This window comes from Aulonocara stuartgranti (assembly GCF_965226115.1).
Source record: "Aulonocara stuartgranti genome assembly, chromosome: 23".
NCBI lineage: Eukaryota > Metazoa > Chordata > Actinopteri > Cichliformes > Cichlidae > Aulonocara > Aulonocara stuartgranti.
In genome coordinates this window covers 32,186,827-32,199,705 of record NC_138958.1, presented here as the reverse complement: position 1 = coordinate 32,199,705, position 12,879 = coordinate 32,186,827, and the positions used below count along the sequence as shown (strand labels likewise).

The window sequence follows — 12,879 nt, the reverse complement described above, 5'->3', positions numbered from 1 at the left end:
AAAAGAAGCCCCATTGGATTTTTTTGTGTTGATATAATTTTTATATTTTTTTAAACACCATCAAATGAAAAGAACTTTAGGACATCTCCTTACCTACAATCGAAAGGATCACCACCACAAAGTCAAAAATATTCCAGCCAATGGTGAAGTAATAGTGACGCAGTGAAATCATCTTGAGCACACACTCCCCAGTGAAGAGCACAATAAAGACCAGATTAATCCAGTACAGGATATGGTCCATCTCTTTCGTCTGGGCATCCGTCTCTACCATCATGGTCACCATGTTAAGGCAGATGAGGATCATGATCACGATGTCAAAGGCCTGCTTTGTGATGAAGTCAAAGACACAGCCTTGAAACGCATTCTGAAAAAAAAGAGAGACAAGGAATGAAAACAAATGAGTCATTTCACTCTGCTTGGAGTTGATTAGAAAGACCTAGGAGTCCGAGTCTCACTGTTGGTCGAGGTATAGGTTTCTGCGGCTTCTTGGACCCCAGCTTCTTCATGGCGTTGTAGTATTTCTTCTGTTCTTCAGTCATGAAGATGTCCTGACCTCCCAAGTAAAGAGAGCAAAAACTTGGTTATAACCACATACTTTGAAAAAACAAAACAAAACAAAAACCCAAAATGAATCTGGTTTTAATTTTCAGATTTTTTAAAATCAGCATTCTAGTTGTTATTATTTTGGAAATTTAGCTCATTTGTGTTTTGTTTGATGATTATATTATATTTATATATTTCCTTGTTTATTGTTGCGATTCCATTTGCTGTTACATTTTGTACATCATTTTACTCTTTCCTAAAGGCTTTAAATTTCAGCCAAAAAATTACTACACTCTATTAATCAAAGATATAGATTTCCCTCTCGGCATCATACACACTATACACATCCCACTCTCATTGCTGCTCACTGATTGCATACATATCTCAGGGGGTGGCTGGTGTCAGCACGGAACAACCATCTGTGTGATGCTTTGGAGCCACTGTACCACACCAGCCGATAACATGTCTCAGTCAGTCAAATCAGACCGGCCATCATGCAGAAACTGTCAATGTAGACCCATCCCCTCCCCGTCCTCTCCATCATAAATCTCTCGGGTGTTGTCGATTCTACTTGTTAGTCTGCATGGCTCAATGGAGGGTACATTTCCACACTGCATGTGCTACGACACTGCTCGTGCATACAGAAGCAGCTTTAGATGACCATTATTTTGTAGCTCACTGCTTTCTTTAACACAGCCCTGGGTCTACCTTAGCTATATTTGCCCTGCTTTGTACCCAGGCTGTGTGTGCTCTCTGCACAGTGTGGCACAGGACTGCTTCCTACTGGTGTTCCAATTTCAAAAGAAGCGACACTGTAATGCACTACCAAAGCTATTTGTGTCAACATTAATAAAAATAGGTGGCATTGTGGCTCAAGAGAGACACGCTCTTCTATTATATTTTATTCACGATTTTGTGTTTTCTAAGAAATATTACTGCAGGGATGTATAAGTGAGTTATCTAAGAAATCTCCATATCTGCCTTAATTGAAAATGTAGCCCATATAATTTGGTCCACAAATAAACCCCACATTAGCATTTATAACATTTACTCAACAAAAATGAGACACAGAACAAAGGTGGAAGCTTGCAGTTAACTCAACAACAACATATTTAACAAGTCTGAATTTCATTGCTGTTGTAACACAAGACATTTAATAAATCCAGAAACCAAATAAATAATCCATCATTTTATTTTTGCACAGCCATGTCTAGATGTATAATATCTAGACAACATAACACAGCTGTATGCATCTATCAAATTTGACAAATCTGCAAATACATCCCCATTTTTTTACTTAAAAAAATGTTATCCACCTCTTAAAGTGATTTAAAAAGTGATTTCATACTAAACACATTTTTGGTGTTTTGAGCAAACTATAGTTTTACATTTACGCAAAGACAGAGGAGCTACATGTCCAAAATCTGCTTGTAATTAATAAACTGGAGAGGAAAACTAGAAGGAATTGTCTCTGGTGACTAAACAGTGTGAAGATTTCACTGCAGATTGACAACACAAATTAGCTAGCTCACTGCAATTAGGAATCCTAAAAAGTCATTAGAATAAAAATGGTAACTCTCTTAAATTGAACTCTATAATGAGAATCCTTTGCTGTGTTAAGACCTAGCCAAAAAAATACAATAAATAAAGGTAATACTTTACAAATAATATAACTTAAAATGCCCAAACTGAAAGAAGCCTATAAAATATGTCGGTTTACATTAGCTGACAGAAACTATTAGTCAATATAACTTTTAAATGAAGATGTAACTTATCTTTTTCTTCTGCTGATTGAAGTTGTCGATAATGACACCAATGAAAAGGTTGAGTGTGAAGAAGGAGCCAAAGATGATGAAGATGACAAAGTAGAGGTACATGTACAAGTTTACTTCATATTTAGGCTGTTCTTCCAACTAGAAAAGTAAAAAAGAGCAAATTTAAAGTTATACCAGCTACCATAAAAATGTAATATGTAATATGATGAAAATATTAAAACATAGATTATATTAAAATATAAAAGCAAGGACTTTTCACTATGTGGAAGCAAACCTACAACTCTGTTAAACATCTACTTACATCCCGAGAGTCCACAGCTGCATACATGATGTCCATCCAACCCTTAAATGTTGCCTAAAAGCAGGTAACAGAAGAAACAGTATTTTAGCAGGAGATGGGCAGTTTCTCTATGAGAGCTAGACAAGACTGTAGAAGTCCTTAACCCATCGTCAGGACTTGTAGGTGCTCTTTTGAGCACTGCCAAAACCCTACAAAATGACCACAAAGCAACCTCCAGTAGAAACAATCAAAAATAGACTTCATGAGGATGGCCTTAGGGTTCGGCATCTTCTAGTGGCCCCTGTGCTCACTCTGCTTGGTACCGGAGCTCAAGTGGCACCTAAGTGCAGTGGCAAAGATGAAAACCAGCACAAAGAGATTTTATAGTGATGCCACAGTAATTCTACTTTAGAAACATGAACATGTTTGCATGACAGCAAACAGCTTCTGCCTCTAAACAGTTTCAGCAGCCTGACTGCTTGTACATGTTGAAGTTTGCACACTTGTCCTTTTATGTAATAAAAATAAAAGTAACGTTTATAACCATGCTGTAGACTGCGCCACTGTTTCCCTCTTCTGGCACACAGACTGAAATCAGCTGACTGTAGTGCAAGTGGAACTGATAAGTGGAATCGATAGGCAAGCAGACTAATAAGTCCAAGGAATGGAACTACAAGGTTAGCACAATTATTTTTCATTATACTCTCATAATGGCAATATAGGGCTACAGATTCTTCAGTCCTTCTCTCTTTATACATGGAAGGACCGGCTGTGTGCTTTCTTTGCTTTAGGATTTTGAACTGTGTGTGTAGGTCATCAAATTGAGACATACCACCAAATACAAATGACCTAATCCAAAAATGACCATCAAACGTCAAAATGACCTTTTGACTAAGTGGTCCTGTCAAACCTCTCACCTAACCCCAAATGGTTCTGTGTTGAAGTGTGCTGGTCAGATGGTGGCTTTGTGTTTGAGTTTACATGTTTTTCTTTTCCTGCTTGTTTTTTTTTCCTCAATTTGACCAGAGTAAAATCTCCCAATCTATACGAATAAGTGGATATAGTTTACGGATGGATGGCGCCAACTGCAAGATTAAAGCTAAAGACAGACTCAAATCACAAAACAGAATTGTAGAAGTCAGACAGTTTCGGCATAAATGATTCCAAATACATATGTATACTTTGAGATTTCTGCTCTTTTCTTCTTAATGCCAATTGCAATCTAAACTCACCACTTGCAACAGAGCCAGATAGCCGGCTCCCACATTGTCAAAGTTGATTTTAACATTCTTCCAGCGGGCACTGTCATTCAAGCTCAGGCAGTCAGACTTGTTGTTGACGACTTCGCTAGGGAAGGGCTCATCCGTGGTGGCATTGACGCAGTAGTAGTACTTGCCCGCAAACAGGTTGACACCCATGATGCTGAAGATGAGCCAAAATATGAGGCAGACCAGCAGCACGTTCATGATGGAGGGGATGGCTCCCAGCAATGCATTCACCACAACCTGGGGATGTCGAAACACACAGTCTGACTCAGAACTCACCGTTTTCTCAAATCAAAGTCTGTGCTAAAGAAGGATAACTGGCCATTACAATTATCTTATCACTTAGCTGTCAGAAGCACATGTGGTCAACTGACTGGATTGAGCCAAAATGTTTATGCTTTCAGAACAAATACCAAGACTGAATCAAAAGTTAACAGTGAAGCTGTGTTACTCAGAGCTGTGATTAATAAACAGTATCTGCACACATAAAGCTCTTAACACCATACATATCTACTTAACAACATGACAGTTGGAAAGAAGAAGGTGGATAGGTGAAAAGGCTACCATTTGAAAGGTAAAAAAGCAAAACAGAAAAAAACCTTAGAGAGGCGGGATGAAGTCACAACATTTTGTTTGACTGTAAATGAAAAAAAGACACACAACAAAGAAAAAAATTACAGGTCAAAGGCACCACGCAAGCAATGCCAGAAAAACAATGCCTGAGAACAGCTATATACAGCAATCCATTAACACAATGTGAAGAAAGTCATGCAGAGAGAACAATTACAGTGTCCAACTGTAAGGAAATGATACATTTACAGAAGTTTTAAAAGCATGCAGTCTTACAGACAGGCCCCCTAAAAAGCTAAAACCTTCTTACAATACCTCTGTAAAAAGATTTATCAAGTAACATTAAAATATTGAAACACGAAAGTAAAAAAAATATGGGGGCATTTTCCCTTCAGCATATCTAAAAGCATATCTAACAAAAACACTGAGAATGTCTATACAGCTTCAGCGATACAGAGAACAAAAAGAATGTCATAAGAATTCACCTTTCTAAGGAAAATAAAGACGTAGGCTGAAAGTTCAAATGAGCATTTTTACATACCGTTTGCAAAATAAACCTATTTACGTTACATTGCCCAGAGTTAGATGATAGCAATGATATCGCTACCAAAAGTCTTTATAAGTCTTGGTCATACTGTTTTTCTTAATGGAGGATTATATGTGGAATGAAACTGGGTGCTCATTGACTAATGATCTGACAAGTCATTAATCAGTGAGCACATGCTCAGAACCTGGTGGCTGTAGTTCAGGAGGTAGAGCTTCCTGTAAAAGGGAAGTTTTTCCATCCCACTGTCGCCAAAGTGCTTGCTCATAGGGGGTCATATGATTGTTGGGTTTTTGTCTGTATGCATTATTGTAAGGGTCTACCCGACAATATAATGCACCTTGAGGCAAGTGTTGCTGTGATTTAGCGCTGTATGAATAAATTAGAAGTGAAAATTGAATTGAATAGAACAGGTCATCTACTAATCAGAAAGTTGGTGGTTTGATCTCAGGTTGCTTTTTAAAATTTAGAGCAGGTCATCATCTTTGCATGACACAGCCAGCACTCGGGTTGCAGTTAGTTATTTATATATTTTTAGGTTCTCAGACAAATCAAGCCAGAATACACTAAATTTTCTTTAAAAAGTAGAGACTTCTTAGTCTTGTTAGTAGAAACAACACGAAGCAATCATAGAGGAAAGCTCAGCTTGGGGTCGTGACATACCACTGTACTAAGTGATAGAAAGTTTGAAAGTAGCCAATCCAAGAGCATTATTCATCTCGGGCAGTCCAGTATTCCAGAATCGTAACATTTTACTGCCCGTAGCTCTCTCACGTATTTTGGGCATATTTAGGGTTTAAACTATAAAAATAGGGATTTATATGCATGTCAGAAATGTGTGTTTTTAACAATTTGCAGGTGCTCAAGGCATCGACTGTACTAACTAACAAGAGAGTGGTATTTTTTTCCCTTAACTATTGGTACATAAACAGATAAAAGTAAAACTGAATTCCATCATATTTTACAATTTAACTGAATATCTGAAACCTAGACATTTTGAAGCATATGGAAGATGTAATTGGTTGGTGTGAGAATTGATCTTAATTCTTTTTTTTTCAACTTGCCCACAAACAGTATTCCTGCTGTTCTTACCCTCATGCCCTCAAACCGAGACAAGGCCCTCAGGGGCCGTAGAGCTCGCAGTGTCCTCAGAGATTTGATGGCACTAAGCTCAGAGTAGCCCAGAGCATTTGCTACCAGGCTGACCAAGGACACCTGAGAGGAGATAATATCAGATAAGCAGGGTGAAGGGTGAAAAATGAAAGGATTTCACTTGCTCTGTGCTATAATGAGTGTTAGAAAAACAACTTCAAGTAAAGAAATGACAGAACAATAAGTTAACTACAATTATGTCAGCATGGCTGTTATTAAAGTTAATTTTCTTTCTTGTCAAATGTTTAATGAGCTGGCTTATGTTATCACAAAGAATGGAGGGAAGAAGATTCAGCTGACTTTGCTAACTTAAGTCTTGGTGTGGGCCATGGTAGCGGTCTGTTCCAGTTACCAGTCCATATGCTGTTAAGGTGCTTTCTGGTTCTATTGTCTCATTGTACACCAGATTGGAGGCTTAATTTTAATAAGAGAGAACACTGAATATACTTACGTCTACAATTAAGAAGTCCAGCCAGCACCAGGCATTGGTGAAGTACTTGACAAAGCCATATGCCACCCACTTTAACAGCATTTCAAGGATGAAGACGTAAGTGAACACTTTGTCTGCGTACTCTAGCACGGTTTTGATGGTCCGCCGCTGCTCGATGTAAATGTCCTCAAAAGCCTGTGCAGCATTGAATATTTTATAGAAACTTTAGATAGAAATAGTGAAGTGTGAAATAAGTGATTCATCAAAGATCTATTCAGAATGTTAACAGGTACAATAACTGCTTAGAGAACTGAAGCTGTCCTAAATGTGGTGCTTTCAGACTGTGAAATAAAAACAGAAAGTATATAAAAGCAAGCCAAACGAGTGCAGTGAAGAACAAACTCTGTTCATAAGACAGACCCCAGCAGTGTTTATCAAGATGTCTAACACCCACTCACCAGTGCTCCACTGCTCAGCAGAATCATGAATATGATGAAGGATTCAAACCAGTTATGCTCTACTATGATAAAGCAGGTTTTCCTGAGTGTCCACCAGCTCTTAAACTTGTCTCCCTCCTCACTGATCTGGCAGCACTGGAACCTGCGCACACAGCCTGCAGGCACAGAGAAAACAGAATGAGAAATGAAACCCAGGTATCAAAACTCCATGGTGAATCAACACATAAACACGGCCCCACTGGATAACATATTGCGGGACTGCTTTCTGTTATCCAGATAAGTTATATGAATACGAACTGCATGCCTTAATACGGTAAAGGTTGTTGCTAACATTTTAGCCAACAAAATCCCAGAATAAACTGAATTTTCACTGCTGTTACAATAATTGAGTCTTTTGTTGTTATTTCACATAACACTGCTTCTGTCCTGTTCATGACTTCTTGAAGTTTCATTGTGATCAGGGTCGACCCTCCCCCCACACACTGTTTTTATTGAAGAATTTTCATATTCTGTGATTGACTGCAATAAGTTGTGGTGACCAAATGGTTGCCCAGGGGTTGAGGGTGTTGTATTCTGTTGTATTTGTATTGTGTTGTATTTCTGGGTGCTACTTTGATTGCAAAGCTGTTGCTCAGATTAGCTGGTGAGAGGCAACCAGTTTCCAAACATTTAGGTCTGACTCGGACCGACTGGATTCACTTTCACACAGATTGGAGTCAGTTTGTGACAATAAGTCCATATTATTGGCACAGTAAGTCGCTGGAGTAGTCCATCCAACTCAAATAGTTGTCAACTGGTTGTACAGTCGTAGCCAAAAGTTTTGAGAATGACACAAATATTGGAAATTGGAAAAGTTGCTGTTTAAGTTTGTATAATAGCAATTTGCATATACTTATGAAGAGTGATCAGATGAATTGCATAGTCCTTCTTTGCCATGAAATTTAACTTAATCTCAAAAAAAACCTTTCCACTGCATTTCATTGCTGTCATTAAAGGACCTGCTGTGATCATTTCAGTAATCGTCTTGTTAACTCAGGTGAGAATGTTGATGAGCACAAGGCTGGAGATCATTATGTCAGGCTGATTGGGTTAGAATGGCAGACTTGACATGTTAAAAGGAGGGTGATGCTTGAAATCATTGTTCTTCCATTGTTAACCATGGTGACCTGCAAAGAAACACGTGCAGCCATCATTGCGTTGCATAAAAACGGCTTCACAGGCAAGGATATTGTGGCTACTAAGATTGCACCTAAATCAACAATTTATAGGATCATCGAGAACTTCAAGGAAAGAGGTTCAATTCTTGTTAAGAAGGCTTCAGCGCATCCAAGAAAGTCCAGCAAGCGCCAGGATCGTCTCCTAAAGAGGATTCAGCTGCTGGATCGGAGTGCCACCAGTGCAGAGCTTGCTCAGGAATGGCAGCAGGCAGGTGTGAGTGCATCTGCACACACAGTGAGGCGAAGACTGTTGGAAGATGGCCTGGTGTCAAGAAGGGCAGCAAAGAAGCCACTTCTCTCCAAAAAAAATATCAGGGAGAGATTGATCTTGTGCAGAAAGTATGGTGAATGGACTGCAGAGGACTGGGGCAAAGTCATATTCTCAGATGAAGCCTCTTTCCTATTGTTTGGGGCATCTGGAAAAAGGCTTGTCCGGAGAAGAAAGGGTGAGTGCTACCATCAGTCCTGTGTCATGCCAACAGTAAAGCATCCTGAGACCATTCATGTGTGGGGTTGCTTCTCATCCAAGGGAGTGGGCTCACTCACAATTATGCCCAAAAACACAGCCATGAATAAAGAATGGTACCAAAACACCCTCCAACAGCAACTTCTTCCAACAATGCAACAACAGTTTGGTGAAGAACAATGCATTTTCCAGCACGATGGAGCACCGTACCATAAGGCAAAAGTGATAACTAAGTGGCTCGGGGAACAAAACGTTGAAATTTTGGGTCCATGGCCTGGAAACTCCCCAGATCTTAATCCCATTGAGAACTTGTGGTCAATTCTCAAGAGGCGGGTGGACAAACAAAAACCCACTAATTCTGACAAACTCCAAGAAGTGATTATGAAAGAATGGGTTGCTATCAGTCAGGATTTGGCCCAGAAGTTGATTGAGAGCATGCCCAGTCAAATTGCAGAGGTCCTGAAAAAGAAGGGCCAACACTGCAAGTACTGACTCTTTGCATTTGTCATGTAATTTGAAACGTATGAAGTTCTTGTAATTATATTTCAGTACATCACAGAAACAACTGAGACAAAGATCTAAAAGCAGTTTAGCAGCAAACTTTGTGAAAACTAATATTTGTGTCATTCTCAAAAAGCAAGGTTGCACTTATGTCACCTCACAGTTTAACAGCAATCGCTATCCTGTAGCAACTACATCACTATTTGTGGAGGAATTTTGGGAAATCTATTTCAGACCTATGATGTTCTGGCTCGATTCTGAATGTAAGTAGTGAATGGGAATTTTTATGTATGCAGATGGCAACAGCGAACTTAGAAGATGCTGTTTAGTAGTTGGGACCAAAGAAGAGCTTTGATGTAATCCCTTTTTGATCCAACTGAATGTGTTAACAAAATTACCCACAAGAAATCAGTCAGCTTTTTTTGTTTGAGGGGTTTTATTTTGTAAATAACCTTAAAGTGACTGAAATAAATATCCAAACATCCAGAAATGTCCTAATGTCATTAATTATTGATTTCAATCATTTTTTTACCCAAAAACTGATAAACCAACCAAGCTTACTGCTCTAGATCTGTGACCATGCTTCACTGCAAACTATTAAAGTGGTGTGATTCAAATCAAAGTCACATGTTAAGCATGCCTGTTTAGCTCACAACCTGAGTAGGCAACCAGATGCCACAAGGCTGAATGCAGTGGCCCAGGGTTGGTTCTGACCCAAGGCCCTTTGCTGTACATCTTCTCCCACACACTCTCACACTCTCTGCTTTCCTGTCTCTCTTCTATGCTATCTTATGAAAATGCAAAAGCTTAAAAAAATTGAAAAACAAAATCAAAGGAGTCCACAAAACTTTCAGGCAGCATACAGAATTCAGTTCAGTTTATTTTTTTTCACCAACATTTCATAAAATCTTTCCATGCAGTTGTTTGAAAATCCACTGAAAGTTAAAATATGATTGCTCACTGAAAGGGTCTTAATGTTCTATTTGACATATTAGTAACATAGAATAGCGTTAAAATATGTTGTTCTTTGTTGTTAATTCATTCGGGGTCTTATGCTTTCATCTGCTGCTATGATTTACGCACACTCATAATGCAAGTCATAATATATTGCTTACATCTGTTATATGCATATTCACGATTGTACTGGAGGTGGCTCCAGTAGTGGTTTACACACCTAACAAGCAAAATATCTCTGCCTCGATCCCAGGAGGACACAAATCCCCTCAGGAAGGCCACGCGACATAAAAATCTCCCAAATTAAATAGTCAGAGCTACCCGCTGTAGTGACCCCTTTATGAACAGCAGAGCTGCTGAAAGTAGCTTTAATGGTACTAAAGGTATGTCAGATAAAATGTCAGGTTACATTACAAAACAACAGAACCCCACAGACCACATTTTTATCTGTTCCGCTGAGCATTTGAATTCACTGTCACTCAGTTGTTAGTCAGACAGACCTGTGCTAAGCACAAGCAGTTAATGCGATTTACTCCAAGTCTTGAAATGTGCTCTGGAAGTGTTTTGTCTCCCCATCTTCCTCGCTCTGGTCCACCTTCCCACTTTCCATCATCATCCCTGCCTATCACCCTTGCATCCCACTTACCCTCTGTAAAGCAGGCTTCTGGGTCCAGTGACTCCTCAGGTTCCAGCTCCACTGAATCAACCCCATCTCCAGGGGGGCGGATATCGACTGTGCTCCCCTCCGATGAGCTCAGTGGCTGGGGCTCTACGTCGAGCTTCTGCATGGATGAGGAAGGACACGAGAGGACAAAGTCACACTACAATGCATCACACTGAAGTCCCTTGGTTATAGGAGCCAACCTTCTGAGCTGGTTATCATTGTGATTCTCCAGTCACACGTACCCCAGTGCCACGATTGAATACCATAGTGTGAGGACTAGGCACTGTAATAGCTCACAGAGTTGGGCTCTTTAAAGTCATTGTATCATCATCATCATCACATGCAGCATCGATCAAATGTACCTACAGGCTTAGGAATTAGATTTATCTGATGGCTCAAATCAGAATACGTGGCATGGGGAAGTTGGCGTTATGGAAATGCACTGTGGGTACGTTTGATGTGACCTCAGTTCGAGGAATAGTTCATGCAGTATTCCAGTGCATTATCAATCCAAGCCTGAAATAGTACCAAGCAGAACGTGTGCTCCAGTGTTTTCATGTCCACTGAAACTGACTCAAAATCAATTTGTTAAAGATATTTATCCCATTTCTTTTCTAAAAATTATGATCTGAAATTCTTTTCCCACCCTCAATCCTAAAATCCACCTTCAGAACTGCCGCTGAAAATTTTCCTCAGTGACATGAAAACACCATTTATTTCCATTCCTTGAAAGCAGTGTACAAGCTCCTTCTGTTTGTGTTGAAGTAGACGGAGAACCACATTAGCTTACCAGCAAAAACCAGTACTGTGCACTGTTTATAAGACAGCATGTGGTCTGGCAGGTATTTTTTGGGTTCCCATTTGTAAAACATCCGGAATTAGCATCCACACATACCCAGAAACATCCAGGACTAAGATTTGTGTCCTCCACCTCAACCTTCTCTCTGCCCTCCTTACCGTGAATTATGCACACTGCTAACGCTTTTCTAAAACCCTCACATGCAGTGATGTCCATTACAAAATCATCTGCATATAGTGAGACTTTTTGGGTGACGCAAGGCTTCCTGTCTGTTTTCTTTGGGCAGAGATGGTGTTGTTTCCTCATGTCGGTCTGACAGTGCAGCAGCCCTGATTGCCGTGGGACCCAGCTAATACGGCATGGGAATGATGGAAGCATGCTGCTTGCAAGTGTTTTCTGGAAGGGTGGTTTCCTCCCGCTCTATTTCTCACCTTTAATAAGAAACCCATGTTACCTCTTCTGGATGTCAACTACATACAAGGCTTTTAGTCTTAACCTAACATATTTTTATCGGGATAATAACTGGTAGACTTAATTATCAGGTGATGAAATATTTGCAGTGTAACAAAAGTCGATAACACAGGGGCAGAAGCGCCAACAACAGAGGTGGCTTCTTAAGCATGTATATATAAAGCATTTGCCCTCATTTACATAACTCTGATTCAGTATAACCAGCCATGTGTTACCTGTTTTACCACCCTGCAAAAGTCATCATTTACACATCAGCATTTCTTTATTTTCTTCTCGGAAAGAATTCTGTTAAGAATCTTTCATCATTCCGCTATTACTCAAGTAAGACAAAAAACAAGTTTTTCATGTATGTATGCATGGGCTATGAACCAGACAAATGAATTTTGTCCAGCTAAAGCAAAATTCATTTCCCCATTCCATCTTTTTCCCCCTTACTCCTCTTCATTCTCCTCTTCCTCTCTTCCTTCATTCTCAAGCTCGGAGTGTTTGATGCCAATCAAGTCCCAAAACCAAGTCAAAAACCAAGCAATGAAATCAAAAGCAAACGTCATGTTAGATGAGTTTATCTATCAATGGAAAAAGAGGTGGTGTTGCTCATTCTTAATGGTTTGGAACTGCAATACAGCCTGATGCTCAGAGATAAATTATGAAAGGGGCGGGTGGGGTAGGGGGGGGTTACAGAAGGACTCAGAGGTTACAGCAGTGAGTGCCCTGCTGTTTGGGAAAGGGAGGGGATAAAGCAAAGAAGGAGGGGTAGGGTGGGGTAGGGGAACGGAGGGCAGACCAGGCA

At 39.8% G+C, this 12,879-nt stretch overlaps 1 protein-coding gene across 5 annotated transcripts in view; it reads right to left on the bottom strand.

Moving 5' to 3' along the window:
• LOC309700327 (sodium channel protein type 2 subunit alpha-like) overlaps window positions 1-12,879 on the bottom strand; it is a 41,453-nt gene that overhangs the window by 5,148 nt on the left and 23,426 nt on the right. For all 5 annotated transcript variants that reach the window (XM_082523845.1, XM_082523847.1, XM_082523846.1 and 2 more), the window contains 9 exons: window positions 10,802-10,937; window positions 7,018-7,172; window positions 6,581-6,754; window positions 6,070-6,192; window positions 3,831-4,103; window positions 2,620-2,673; window positions 2,319-2,456; window positions 456-560; window positions 94-364 (listed from right to left, as the gene is read on the bottom strand). In XM_082523845.1, the coding sequence (XP_082379971.1) occupies window positions 94-364; window positions 456-560; window positions 2,319-2,456; window positions 2,620-2,673; window positions 3,831-4,103; window positions 6,070-6,192; window positions 6,581-6,754; window positions 7,018-7,172; window positions 10,802-10,937 (1,429 nt within the window). The remainder of the gene's footprint in view (window positions 1-93; window positions 365-455; window positions 561-2,318; window positions 2,457-2,619; window positions 2,674-3,830; window positions 4,104-6,069; window positions 6,193-6,580; window positions 6,755-7,017; window positions 7,173-10,801; window positions 10,938-12,879) is intronic.